Source organism: Nuphar pumila, chromosome 5 (assembly GCF_984573655.1).
Source record: "Nuphar pumila chromosome 5, dmNupPumi1.hap1.1, whole genome shotgun sequence".
In the NCBI taxonomy this organism is placed as follows: Eukaryota; Viridiplantae; Streptophyta; class Magnoliopsida; order Nymphaeales; family Nymphaeaceae; genus Nuphar; species Nuphar pumila.
In genome coordinates this window covers 132,545,602-132,560,990 of record NC_143253.1, presented here as the reverse complement: position 1 = coordinate 132,560,990, position 15,389 = coordinate 132,545,602, and the positions used below count along the sequence as shown (strand labels likewise).

The 15,389-nt window shown below is 36.4% G+C and overlaps 1 protein-coding gene across 2 annotated transcripts in view; it reads left to right on the top strand.

Moving 5' to 3' along the window:
* LOC149838794 (suppressor of RPS4-RLD 1-like) overlaps nucleotides 1–15,389 on the top strand; it is a 116,252-nt gene that overhangs the window by 42,007 nt on the left and 58,856 nt on the right. For both annotated transcript variants that reach the window (XM_090006818.1, XM_090006819.1), the window contains exons 12-13: nucleotides 4,611–4,719; nucleotides 4,802–4,882. In XM_090006818.1, coding sequence (XP_089862944.1) covers nucleotides 4,611–4,719; nucleotides 4,802–4,882 — 190 coding nt within the window. The remainder of the gene's footprint in view (nucleotides 1–4,610; nucleotides 4,720–4,801; nucleotides 4,883–15,389) is intronic.

Sequence of the window (15,389 nt, the reverse complement as noted above, 5' to 3'; positions counted from 1 at the left end):
GTTTCTGTCTTTTTATCATCCGAAATTCCAGACTTGGCACAAATGTCAGCAACAAGTTTCATCTGAGAGAGAATATACCCTCGGGGTGAATATGCAACTTCAATACCTAGAAAATATCTTAAGAAACCAAGGTCAGACATGTCACAGACATGTCAAAATTTTCTTTTAAAATTTTCTTAATATCATGGATTCCTTGCTCATCACTTCCAGTGATGATCATATCATCAACATATAGTAGTAGAATAACTACAGAGGACCTTGCACTTTTCACAAATAATGCAGTGTCAGTATAACATGAACGAAAATTTAAGCTAGTCATTACATTGCTAAATCTGTCATGCCAAGCTTTCGGAGCTTGTTTTAACCCATATAGTGCCTTTTTTAGTTTAAGAATTTTGTTTTCACCAATAGATACTCCTGGTGGAGGATCCATATAGACCTCTTCACTTAGTTCGCCATTAAGAAATGCGTTCTTAACATCCAATTGATAGATAGGTCATTTTTTAACGGATGCAACCGCAATAAGAGTCCTAACACTAGTCATTCTAGCTACGGGAGCGAAGGTTTCTTTATAGTCTATTCCGTACTCTTGAGCATATCCTTTGGCTACCAACCTAGCTTTATAACGTTCTAATGACCCATCACTTTTAGTTTTAATTTTGAAGACCCATCTACATCCAATAGACTTCTTTCCAGTGGGTAATGAAGTTATTTCTCAAGTTTTAGCCTTTTCAAGGGCACTAAGTTCTAGTTTCATGGCTTCAACCCATTGAGGAATGTTTTTTGCTTCATTATAGTGTGATGGTTCATGATAAGAGTGTAATGCAATTAGGCATACCCTATATTTAGGTGTTAGGGATTCATAGGAAACAAACCTATTAGGAGGATTGGAGATTCGGCTAGATCTCCTTAAAGAGGTTTCTTCTATGTTGGAACTTTGAGAATATTTTTCTAAAGCGCTTATGGGAGCTTCTTGACCACGCCTAGCATAGGTTTGAATTGACCTATTTTCAACATCATTACTTCCATTTTCAACATTACTAAGAGGAGTATCCTCTAAATCATTAGGAACATCCTCTACGTGAGGAGTCACATCTTCTTGAGAGAGAAGATCAAATAAGAAAGCATATTCGCTTTCATCAATATCTTTATTTTTCTCAAAGCCGTTCTCATTTTCTAAAAAGGTAACATCTTTGGATACATATAGTTTGTTGCTTTTGGGGTCGAAGCACCTAAAACCTTTTTGATTTTCTTCGTATCCTAAAAACACACATTCGATAGCTTTGGGAGATAACTTATCTCTTTTATGTGTAAGGACAAAACACTTACACCCAAAAATTCTTAATCTATTAAAATCGGGTGTTCTTTCAAAGAGTTTTTCATATGGAGATATATTTTGTAAGGATGAGGATATCATTCTATTTATCAAATAAGTGAAAGTTAAGGCGGCTTCGGCCCAATAACATTTTGGAATTTCTTTGGAAATAAGAAGAGTCCTAGTGGTTTCCAAGATGTGTCTATGCTTCCTTTCGGCTAGACCGTTTTGTTGGGGAGTCCTAGGACATGACCTTTGATGACAAATGCCATTGGTTTCTAAGTATTCTTGAAATTCATTTGATAGATATTCTCCACCGAAATCGGATCGAAGAATGAAGATATTAGTTGAAAATTGATTTTTGACAATCATATGAAATTATTTAAAGAAATTAAAAACTTCGGATTTTAGATTGAGAAAATAGATCCACACATATCGAGTGAAATCATCAATGAAAGTAACATAATATGAGTATCCTCCTTTTGATATGACCGGAGAAGGACCCCAAACATCCAAATGAACTAATTCAAAGGGTCTTTTGGACACAAATGTTCTTTTTGGAAAAAGGGTGGATTTCATTTTTCCAAAAATGCAACTCTTGCAAACAAAATGTTTCTCATTACAAAATTTCTTTCCAAAAGGAAAGGAGTACATTTTTAAGAAGCTTGGATGTCCAAGTCTTTGATGCCAAGTTTCTATATTTTTATCTTGGATATGATTACAAAATGAGTTAGTGGGAAGTTTCAAATTGTTCATGTAGTAGAGATTTCCCCTCCTATGGCCTTGCCCAATCCGCTTCCCGGACTGGAGATCCTGTATAGAGCAATCCTTGGTTGAGAAGGAGATTTCACATCCATGATCACATATTTGAGAGACAGATAAAATATTTAAATTAAGTTGAGGTACTACTCTTACATTTGGCAAAAAAAAATCTTTTGAAAAGTCTAAGGTTCCAAAACTTTTAACTTGTAAAGAGGTACCATCGGCGGTGGAAACATAAGAATTTTTGGAGTTGCTATATACATTGGATAATCCATTTTCAATAGGGGTCATATGAAAAGATGCTCCAGAATCAAGAATCCAAGAAGGCGTACCTGGAGGAGAAGAAGAGGCAATGGCGGCTCCCGAAGTTGACGGCGATTTGAGTAGAATTTGAAGTGCTTCGGATAGTTGAGCAAGGGAAAATGACTCTTTCCTTTTCATTGGCTCTTCCTTTTGTGGGATTTCTTCAATAATAGCAACTTTCCCTTTTGGAGGTTCATTTATCTTTGGACAATTAGGTCTTATATGACCCGGTTCTTGACAATGATGGCAAATGGCTTTCCTATAATTGCCATTATAGTTGTTTTGCCTCCCAAAGTGTGGAGGCTTATATGCTTTCATATGATTGCCGGGTTTAGACACGGCAAGAACTTCATCTCCTCCTTTAATCATGCCAAGACACATTTCTTCTTGGCATATTTCGGCTATGGCATCTTCCAATGGAAGCGGTTTTGATCTATGAAGAAGGGAGGACCTAACTTGTTCATATTCGGGCCTAAGCCCATGTAAAAATTGGAAAAAGTGTTCTTTTTCCATTTGTTCTCTTCGCATTTCCACATCTTCACTAGATACCCATTTGGGTTCAAGAAGGGATAGCTCATCCTATAAAGGTCCAAGAGTGTTATAGTAATCTCTTACACTCATTTCACCTTGCTTAATGGTACGGATTTTTTCTTGGATAAAGAATTGACGAGTAAGGTCTTTTTGGGTATACATACCTTTCATAAAGAACCATGCTTCATTTGCTAGGCGGAATTTAGCAATGTTGGCGCAAATCTTTAGCTCCACGTTGTTCATAAACCATGCAAGAATTTTTGCATGCTTACTTTCCCAATCTTCTACCTTGGATTGGTGATCTTCAATAGCCTTCATGCGAGCATTTCCTTCTAGAGCTTTTTCTTGATCACCATCTATTTTCGTAAGTTGAAGTTGAGGTTCTCTAATGGTGCCCATAACATATCCCCAAAGCTTTTTACCTTTGAGGTTGTTCTCCATGGCGGCGGCCCACATCATGTAGTTAGTACCATTAAGCTTGAAGGAGAGATCAATCTTTTGTTCTCCTTCCATCCTATAATCAAGAATGGAGGACAAACCAAGAGAGAGGAAAAACTAGACAACTAGCTATATATGAATCAAGAGCACAACCAAGGCTCTGATACCATGTAATGAAATATGCGGAAAAGAAATGTATGTCCTACAATGGACATTCACACATAGAAATCAAAGAACAAGTCCAAAAGAGGACATACATAAAAGCCAATAATGGCTAGAAAACATAAAATCTTATAAAGGCACTAAAAGGCTTGAAGAAGCCACACATACAAAGGGGGAGACCCCACTTATTTATAGGCAAGAGAGGAGTGAGAGTTAGAGAAAAGCAAGAGAGAGGGACCATTGAGAGTCCCAACAAGGAGTCGTTGGGCCCCCAATGGCTGTGCATTAAATGCACAAAAGCTAAAAAAAAACAGAAAAAGAAATAAGAAAAAATAGAAAAAGAGAAAGGAAAAAAATAGAGGAAAAAAGAAAAAGACTAAAATGCCCCTATTGGACGAGTTTACAGAACTACCCCTTATCGGGTAGTGTATGATAAATATATTTATATATATATATATATATAGATATATATATATAAATATATAGATTACATATATTTTAACATTTTATACTTGGTAATTTAGTTTCTGTTCCATATGAAGACACTGCAATTTGCCTTGCTATAGTAATGATGTTGTCCAGTGTTTAGATGTTTCTCCTAGCGTGTTATAGATCTTCATTGCAGTCATGCCACATGGTGTTGCAATCTGACTAGGATGGCAACAAAATATGATATTGAAGCCAGCTGTCTTGAATGGCCCCAAGGGAAAAATAGAAAAAAGAAAAGAAAAAGACAAGAAAAAATAGAGATGGAAAAGGAAAAGCACAAACATCTTTTCCCAGTGCATCATCTTGATATTATGCAAGATAAGTTTGTATTGAACTTTTTTGATGGATACAGTATGCCTTACCAATTGGATGATTAAACCAACACTATATACAAACTACAGAATTTAGCTCAAATAGAATGGAAATTGACTAAAGTTCATCTAGCATCTGTCTATTAAAAGGATTTACAGGATCGGACAAAAAAGGTTAATGTCTGCACCTAAGTCATACACCAATATGCTATGCTACTCGTTTTTGAATGGATTGCAGTATTGCACACAAAACAGATTGTTACTTGTGCATGTTCATGAAACAAGTTTTCCTGTTGCAGAAATGCTGTCAAGGACTTGTCTATTGGATTGAGCATCGAGAGCTCCAATATTGAGTGCATGTATTTACGTGCCTCTTGCCACCATGCACTTGGGGAGTTTGCAGATGCAGTATGTATAATAAAAGAGAACATATAAGTGTTTGGTTGTTTCGATGTTGCACTTTGTTGACTTAGTGTCACCATGATTACAGGTCAAGGATTATGATGGTGTCTTGGATTTGGAGCTTGATTCTGTTGATAAATTTGTGCTTCAATGCATGGCATTTTATCAGGTACAAATAAATTATTGAAAATTTTATGGCTTTTCACCAACATACAGTTTCAAGTCATTGTTAGCATAATATGTTTCAAGAAATTGCAGCCAAGCTGCTTGTTGTGAAAACTTTATTTGTCTGATGCTCCTATTTATTTTCAAGTATAGAACAGATGTTGGCTTGAAGAAAGCCATGTAGCTATATGGCTGTTGTCTTATGTCTTGTAATGTGCTAATGGACACTGTCTCTACATTGGCCCTGTAACTACACTATTGGATTAGGATTTAAAGATCTAACGACTTTGGTGTGTGTGTGCAAAATTAAAACAATTCTGTCAACGACTTCTCAAGATCTTAGCTACTTTGTATTCCTTTTGTCCACTGTTTTTGTTGGGTGTTAGCAGGAAAGAATGACCAGCAAAGATGTCCTATAAGCTGAAATTAGTTGTGCCGAAATGTTGTTTTGCTTATATATATATAGTGAGAGAGAAAGCCTACACCGATCCGTGCCTACCGCTGCCTACCGGGATTTTAAAGGGTCTTTTCCATATTTTTCTCGAATCACCATACAGATGTGTTCTGTGTTTGATTTTATAGGAATGGACTCTTGCATCATTCGATTCCGACACACAGGTAGGTTTTTATAAGGTTTGAAAATCAATGGTTTAAATTTTTTATTAATATCATAAATATTCAAGGCTTAAAAAATCATGTTTTATTTATCGAAAATACATGATCCAAGTGTTGTTTCCTAGCAAATCGACCATGGCGAACACTGTGTGGTCAGATTTGGGAAAAACAACTCGGATCCCCCCCCCTTTGCTCACAGTAGGCTGTCGTAGGCAGCTGCTCCTCTCTCTCTCTCTCTCTCTATATATATATATATATATATAAGGGTAGGTTCATAATTTTTGGTTAGAAAAGTACAACTTTTAGAGGGCTGAAAATTTGGCACATTATAGGCCATTGATTTTTCAACCCTTGCAAAATCTGTTCTACACATTGGAAAAACATTATATAAGGGTGGGTTTCTACTAAACTGAACATGTAGATCATATCTGGAGCGTCAAATGTGCAAGAAAAATAAAATATAAAAAATAAAGTTTTTCACTTGTGAGTTTGGAACCCATGAGTGTAGCGAATTTTTTTCATATATATATGTGTGTGTGATGCTCAGTCTATGCAATCTTGCTACGACATTTTGTTGGTTGCAGCCCTTTTTTTTCTTTTTTGTTTTCTCTTGTGTGTAGGGCATGGATTCTAAGGCACCTGATGATATCTGTCCTGTGTTTTTCACTTCTTAAATCTCTTCTTTTCCTTCAATCTATCTTCTCTTTGTTTGCCTTTTCTTGTTTCTCTAAGAAGGTGCCCTGACAGGGTTAGTCAAGACTGATTTTCAGAACTAAAATGAAAAAGAAATCTCGATTAAGTCATAACACTGATATATATATTGTCTATATTATCAAGAACCACATAGGATATAAATGCAACTTTTTCTTTGCTATCACAGCATCATGATATTGAGAGGATTGTGCAACCCTTTTTTCAGAACACAAACCGCAACCGACTTTGATTATAAATCTTACATGAACAGCGAAGAAAGAAAGAAGTACAGACCTCTACATCTAAAACATCACTTCTTTACTAATAAGAAATTCAGAAATTCCATAGGGAAGAAAGATACTTAATTAATCAATGAGAACCAAGGATCACCACTTAATCGAATGAGGAAGGAAACAATGTGAGGAGGCCATCCTATAAAATAATAGGTTTGCTAAAAACAATTAAAGAGTCTGCTAATGCCATTTAGCAACTAAGCCCAAGTTCTCACTCGTTATCCGAACATATTTGGTGCTTCATCAAATGCAGAAAGACTAAACATACCTAGTGCAATTGAATACTTCAGAGAATATGTTGTACATGTTTTAAATATGCAGGTTCACTGAAATTATGTATGTTAAAAATAAAGACAGACTTCTCGTATTGCCAAAATATACATAAACACCCATAGATTTCACATTCAGAAATTGCCATTATATTCAGTTTATAACCCCCCCCCCCCTTTTAAACTGTAAATCTACATTTGACTTTAGGCAAATAACTAACCAAACACCCTAGCACAAAATTCCAAAACAGATAGCCAACTCAGTCATAATGATACATGGTAGTCAATGATACAACTGAAGACCCAAACAACACAGACTTATAGAATTAGGAAATAATTAACTTTGAGTCATGTCAACTGTGATAAAGTCAGTTGCAAGTTTTGATCTAACATTTTTCCCAAACCATGCTTCATTTTATGCCAATCAAATATCCACCAGATCAACACAAGACCATTGCCCTCAGTAATATTAAGCAGTTTTATATTGTGTTCGGTCTCTACCCAGAGAAGGAAGAATAGTTGAACAGTAAAGAACGTTACTCTATACATGATCAAACTACATCTTATGATGGAAAGGAAAAAAAACATAAATATTAAGATAGGATCTTCTTAATGTGTATCATTGGTCCCATAGGTGCAACTATATTGCTTAGCGATGACATGAAGTGGAGACAGGCTAATTTGAAACAGGTATGCTAACAAACAAATTTCATCACTCGTTTACTATGAAGCATCAAAATGACAACTAACACAACCGTAAGGTGAAGAGAAAAAAAAAAGAAACAGTGAGGTACCCTTGCATCCTTGAACACAGTATGCGGCAAATTTACAGATCCCTACTATCGGCAATCCGAAATCCCCAAATTTGTCGATTTGGGGTTTCCGGCACCTTAACTCCCCCCCCCCCCCCAAACCCTCTTTTCATTTAGGATTTGTGGAAACCTCACACAACATGCTCAACATATGGTACACCCGAAGAAGAAAAACAATAAACCTACCTTGAACCAAAAATCCCCATTTTTTTATTGCTTTCCTCCAGCTGCCGTGAAACTGAGCCCTCTTCGCGCTGATTCCGTGAACACAAAAGAGAGAGAGAGAAATCCGAGGTCAAGAGAGAGATAAAAAGGGAATTAACGAGATGAAGAAGACAGAGGGCGTGAGAGGGAGGAAGAGGAAGACAGAGGGAAGAGATCGTGGAAGCTTACCTGCGAGGGAGCCAGTGTCGATGGGTGGCCGGCGTGTCGACTCAATCACGCGCAGGGAGGGCAGAGCGGAGAGGGAGGGAGAGAGAAAGGCAGCAGGGGAAATAGAGAGGAAAAGAGAGAGCTCAGGAGGAAGAGGGTGAGGAGAGGGGAGTAATATAGGGAGGGTGGCCCCCGGAAAGGGAGGAGATGGGTATCCCCCCTTCCACTCCGGCGGCTGCGCACCGCCCCCTCCCATCGCTTTGGGTTTTTGTTGTTAAAATGTAAACTGTAATATATATATATATTATTTAATATTATTATATTTTCTTTTATTATTTTCTTTTTCTATTTTTCTTTATTTTCTTTTTTAGCATCTAGTTCAATAGAAACTAGATATTTGATCCAGTCAAGTTCCTGTTGGAACTTGACTGTGCAAATATAGTCCAACAGCTATAATAAGAGACGTTGGACTACAGTCCAACGTATCTTTTGGAGAGCTCAAAATGAGCTCTCCTCTCTCTTCCACTTTTTTGTATATATAGGGGTGAACCCCTTCAATGTATATTACTATGCTTCTTAAACATTTTGTTCATGAATAAAGTATTATTTATTTTTCAAGTGTTCTTCCTTTTATACCCTTTCAAGGGTCATGCTTGTAGTGTCTCCAATAGACACTTGTTTGTGAGCTATTCGTGCATTTGTTGAAGACCACCATTTCATTACACGGTATCAAAGCTACGAAATCCTTAGATCTTGAAGTGCTTCTGCCTCGATTTCCGTGCCACATTTACAAAAGGTGTTTCATCACCTTGTTCTTGGCTCAAGAAGATTTGTTTGAAGAAAGGCGAACTTGTGCTACAAAAAATTTTGGTTTTGTATCCTCTCTTATTCCCTTGTCTACTCTTTTTCTTTTCTTTTTATTTTTCTCTCTCTCTCTCTCTCTCCTATTTATTCCTCTCTTACCCTTGTAAAAGATGTATGACAATGATAAGATCACCATCATTCCTATGAAGCTAAATGATACTAACTATGTAATGTGGGCTTCGATTATGAAGCACCACATTTGGGGAAAAGGTTTATGGGGTATAGTGGATGGTTCCGATTTGGAACCTAAACTATCTCTTACCAAGAAAGAGGGTGATAAAGAGGTTCCTCTAACGGAAGAAGAGAAGAGTAAGGCGTTAGCCACTTATGAAAAGAAATGGAAAGAGTGGAGGATAGGGCATGCAAAAATTATGTCATGGCTCATCAATAGCATATACATTAAAAAATGCTCTAGTCTAGCTAAGTTTGAGCATGCCGATAAGGCTTGGGAATACCTCAAAAACATGTATTTCCTTAAAGATATTGCACATGTATGCAATTTACAAGACAAAGTTCGGACAATGACTTTAAAAGATAAAACTATTCGAGAATATTATAATGAGTTGTCCGAACTTTGGGAAGAGTTGGCTCTTCTTGAGCCCAAATTGCATTGTGCCAAAGATATCGAGCTTCGCCAAAAGCAACTCGATATGGAACATTTCTATCAATTTGTGAATGGTCTAAGGCCGGAGTTTGAATCCACCAAATCGGCCCTATTACATCGTGGAAAAATTCCTTCTATTGTTGATACTATAGAAGAGCTCACTATGGAAGAAAATAGACTTAGAAAAAGTACTCCAAGAGTTGATGATGACTCAGTTTTAGCTGTATCTAGACCGGGGAATCATACTTATACTTACAAGCCGCCTCATTTTGGAAGGCAAAACGACGACTTTGATAAAAGAAAAGTTATTTGTCATCATTGTCATGAACCGGGGCACTATAGGCCTCAATGTCCAAAGTTAAAAAGAAGAGAAGAAAAAAGAGTTGCATATGTTGAATCCGAGTCAAAAGATCAAGATGCACCTGTGTCTATGGCTCAACTGATGGAAATCCTTCAACCTCTTCTCAAAGGGGTATCCTCCTCACCGAAGCCTCAACTGGAGCGGCAATTGCATCTTTCTCCGGTCCAGGTAACTTTCCTTGGCTTTTAGATTCTGGTGCTTCTTTTCACATGACCCCAAATGTTAATAGTCTATCCGAATGTCTTAAAAATAACTCAAGTGTGTCAAAGGTTTTTACAACCGATGGCACATCTCTTGAAGTAAAAGGAATAGGATGTTTTGAAAATCTTCAAAAATCCAAATTTTTTTTTATCCCAGAAGTTAGATATATCCCTAAACTTAATTTGAATCTCTTATCTGTCTCGCAAATATCTGATTATGGATGTAATATATCATTCTCTTCTCATGCTTGTTGGGTACAAGATCGCCAGTCAGGGAAACTGATTGGGGAAGGCCATAGAGAAGGAGGACTCTATTACATAGACTTTTTGGAATTATCCAAGAATGCATTTTGTTATAATATTCAGAAATTAGAATTGGATTTATGGCACAAAAGACTTGGCCATTCTCATATGTCTAAAATTCAATATTTTCCAAGTTTGAAAAAATTTTGTAATTATGAAAAATTTTCTTGTAAAGACTGCATTCTTGGCAAAATGAAAAGGTTACCATTTCTTAGTAGAACTTTTGTTTCCTCACGACCACTTGAGTTAATACATTCGGATGTTTGGGGCCCCGCACCAGTTATTTCTAAAGGTGGTTATACATATTATGTCATTTTTGTTGATGACTTTTCTAGACATACTTGGATTTATTTTCTTAAACATAAATCTGATGTCTTTGCTAACTTCCAAATATTTCATAAAATGGTTAAAAATAAGTTTCAAAATGATATTTCCGTTTTTCGCACTGATTCAGGGGCAGAGTTTATGTCCAACGAATTCAAAGACTATCTCAATTTACATGGTATTACACATCAAAGATCATGTCCACACACTCCACAGCAGAATGACCTAGCTGAACGCAAACATCGGCACATTATGGAAACTACTAGGACATTGCTAATTGCAAATCAAGTTCCAAAAAGTTTTTGGGCTGAAGCGGTCCTAACTGCCACCTACCTCATTAATAGGATGCCATCTTCCTCATTAAAGAATACAACTCCAATAGAAAAGCTTGTTAATTTAATTCTAGATTATTCTAGATTAAGAGTCTTTGGATGCAAATGTTTTGTTGTCACCAACAAAAATAACAAACTCTCTCCTCGTGCAATCCCATGTGCCTTTTTAGGATATGCTGATAATAAAAAAGGCTACAGGTGTTTCGATTTTCAAAATGACAAATTATATGTGTCAAGAAATGTATCTTTTTTGGAAAAAGAAAGCTTCTTTGAATTTGAAAAATCCAAGGATGTCACTGAATACTCGTTTTTAATTGATTCAACTTCAAAATCCAATGAATGTGATGTTGGATGTGACCTTGACAATGATCAAAGTCCTATTGTTGTTGAAAATGATGATAATGAAGAGCAAATCCATAGGGATGTTAGTCTACAATATTCAAGACGTAGAGAGCAAAATCTTCCATGTGCATTACAAAAATACTCTGAAGTCTCACCTAGAAGAACGTCTAGAATCTCTAGACCTCTAGAAAAATGTGTCTTATGAATCTTTTTCACCCACGTATAGGGCCGCCGTTACATTAATACAACCATATGTTGAACCATCATCCTATTCTCAAACCAAAAATCATATAGAATGGATAGAAGCCATGAAAATAGAATTGGATGCACTAGAAAAGGCCAATACTTGGACGATCCAAGATATCCCTCCATGTAAGAAACCTATAGGCTGTAGGTGGGTATACAAAGTCAAAACCAAAAGTGATGGGACCCTGGAAAGATATAAGACCCGTTTAGTAGCAAAAGGATATGCCCAAGAGTATGACATCGATTATGAAGAAACATTTGCTCCTGTGGCACATATGACCACTGTTAGAACTTTAATAGCCTTGGCCTCCATTAGAACATGACCTATCTTTCAATTAGATGTCAAAAATGCTTTCCTAAATGAGAATCTCGTTGAAGAAGTATACATGGAAGCCCCACCTGGTATTAGTATCCCTAAGGGTAAAGCTCTTCGTCTAGAAAAAACTCTTTATGGTCTTAAACAGGCTCCAAAAGCCTGGTATGACCGATTTAGTCATGTTATGCTTGATATTGGTTTTCAACCTTGTTTAACTGACACTGCTTTGTTTGTTAAGAAATCTGATGCAGGCATCATTATTCTTCTTCTTTATGTGGACGATATGATCATCACCGGAGGCAACAAACAGAGAGTTGCAAATATCAAACCTCTTCTTAAAACTCACTTTGAAATGACTGACTTAGGTTTATTAAGATATTTTTTAGGCATTGAAGTTGCTTATTCACCTTGGGGGTATTTGACATCTCAATCTAAATTTGCTCTTGATATCGTTTCTAGGTCTGAAATTATAGATGATAAGAAAGTAGACACTCCAGAAGTTGTCAATGTTAAAATGAAAATTGATGATGGAGAACTTCTTGATGATCCTACTCCTTATAGACAGCTTGTTGGAGCTCTTTCTTATCTTTCCATTACTAGGCCAGATATAACTCATGCGGTTCATACAACCAGTCAGTTTCAGCATGCTCCCACCTCCGTGCATATGGGAGCAATTTTGCGTATTATTAGATACTTAAAATCCTCTCTTTCACGAGGACTCTTCTTGTCTGCTTCATCTTCATTAAATTTAATTGCATATACTGATGCTGACTGGGGAGGTGATCCCAATAATAGACATTCAACTACTGGTTTTTGTGTGTTCCTAGGTGAAGCCTTAATTTCGTGGAGGTGCAAGAAGCAGCATAAAGTCTCTCTTTCCTCCACCGAAGCTGAATACAGAGCCATGACAACCACCACTATGGAGGTTGTTTGGCTCAGACGATTGCTAGCGGATATGGGAGCTAAAGCAACGCAAGCTTCAAAGATGTGTTGTGACAACAAAAGTACGATCTACATTGCAAGCAACCAGACATTCCATGAGCGCACTAAACACATTGAGATGGACTGTCACTATGTCAGAGAGGAATACTTACATGGAACCATTGATCTGCCATATGTTACATCAGAATATCAATTAGCAGACTTCTTCACCAAGCCTCTCGCTGCTCCCAGATTTCACTTCCTCTTAGACAAACTTTCGCTCATTGTACCGTAAGTTTGAGGGGGAGTGTTAAAATGTAAACTGTAATATATATATATATTATTTAATATTATTATATTTTCTTTTATTATTTTCTTTTTCTATTTTTCCTTATTTTCTTTTTTAGCATCTAGTTCAATAAAAACTAGATATTTGATCCAGTTGGAACTTGATTGTGCAAATAGCTGTTGGACTGTAGTCCAACAACTATAATAAGAGACGTTGGACTACAGTCCAACGTATCTTTTGGAGAGCTCAAAATGAGCTCTCCTCTCTCTTCCACTTTTTTGTATATATAGGGGTGAACCCCTTCAATGTATATTACTATGCTTCTTAAGCATTTTGTTCATGAATAAAGTATTATTTATTTTTCAAGTGTTCTTCCTTTTATACCCTTTTAAGGGTCATGCTTGTAGTGTCTCCAATAGACACTTGTTTGTGAGTTATTCGTGAATTTGTTGAAGACCACCATTTCATTACATTTGTTAGGGTTCCTTCAGAACCCTAACAGACCCCCCCTGTTTATCGGCCTGCACAGTGCCCACTAAAAAGAAAATTCACTTACCGTGTGTACGCGGTGCGCGGTCCGGGTTCGAACCCGAAACCGCGGCACGGGAACCAGACTCGGTCTGGATCCGCGACATTGTTGCGGAGTGGATCCAAAGGTCGGATCCATCCATGGGTCCGGATTTTCTTTTCCTCAACTTACTAGTATTAAAATTTCTGATTTGGACCCAGCTAAATCACTATGGATCCAAATATATTCACTTGGATTCCAAGTAATTTATAATGTTTCCAATAAAATTTACCTTTCACCTTACGCTTTCGATGCATGAATCTCCATTCATATAGAAATTCCAATGTCCAATATCCAAATAAGGTAATTTGGATCCAGACCTTTTTGGGCATACATTTTGGGATCCAAACCTTCGGTAGATTGATATGGATTCACAATAAACTACTATGGATCCTATATAAAGTTTTCCCTTTTAAGATCTGATTATAAATTCACAGATTCACATAATAAGTTTTGGATCCAATATCAAATCTTACCATGATATCGAGGATCCAATATCAAGGATCCAAATCAAAAATTAAAATCTACTATTAGGTATTTATCTGGATCCAATTATCGAAGATCCAAATAGTATTTTAAGGATCCGACATCGAAGATCCGAACAGGACATCCGAGATCCAATTAGGTATAAAATAAAACAATGAAAGCATCCTCGTAGTAGCTTCTTAATATGAAATTCAAGTTTACTTATCTGATAAAATTCATGGTTATTACATCTCTTAAGACGATGGGGTCGAGATCTTCTTTATTCATTCACTGCTCATACTTTCGCTTCAATCTCCGATTATATTGCACAAAAACTAAATCTTGTGCAAAAGTCAGTTTCTTTTCTTTATATGAATCTGCAAAAAAAAATACAAACTGACAAATATTATTTTATAATTACTAATTAGTTGTAAATAATATTTTACCGCTTCAACAATACTCAAGTTACGTTCGCAATTGGATACACTTCATGTGGGGCATAAGACTCAAAAACAAAGGTCTGGAGCTGTGGACAACCAATGGCAAAAAAAATCAAATTAGATGTAAATAAAATATATAAGTTATAAAAATAATGTAAAGCGAGTTATATGAAATTTAATCATCTTACCTGGCGTTTGCAATTTTCTCTTATTATTTGCTAAGTCCATTCCAACAGCCCACTAGCAGTTCTATATCTTATGAGTTGGTCTACTAGTGCATCTCGATCCGCTTCACTTAGAATCAGACGGTTGATGCAATCATATAACTCATTCTTTATCTCCTCATTGGACTCAATATTTTCATACTCATAATATATGGCTGGATTTAAATATAAGTTTGCTGCATGCAAAGGTTTGTGCAATTGATTGCTTCATTTTTTATCGATTATCTTCCAAACAGGGCCGTATCTTTCTTCATCATCACTCAAATTTACCTATTAAGTAAAATAACTAAAAATAATCATTATAAAAGCTAAGTTAAAATTTAAAAACAAAATTTATAATTAGTAGGATACAAAAAAATTAACTTATACCTTGATCTATTTCTTTGTATGGTCAGTTTTCTCGTAGATGTAACCCATGGCAGGCTTTTCATCACTATCAACCAATCGAAGCACGTCAATCAAAGGGAACTCAAAATCATGCTTTCACATCTTTTACCATCTGACATTTTTGAGAAAGTACTTTTTGCCCAATCATCTCCAATAAACATGGACCTTAGGCCTTTTTTGTAATTATATATGCTTTATAGAGTAAAAAATTTAGTAGCAAATCTCGTCACTGCAGGCCTATGTAAGTCCCTTTGTGTGTGTGCTCTCATTA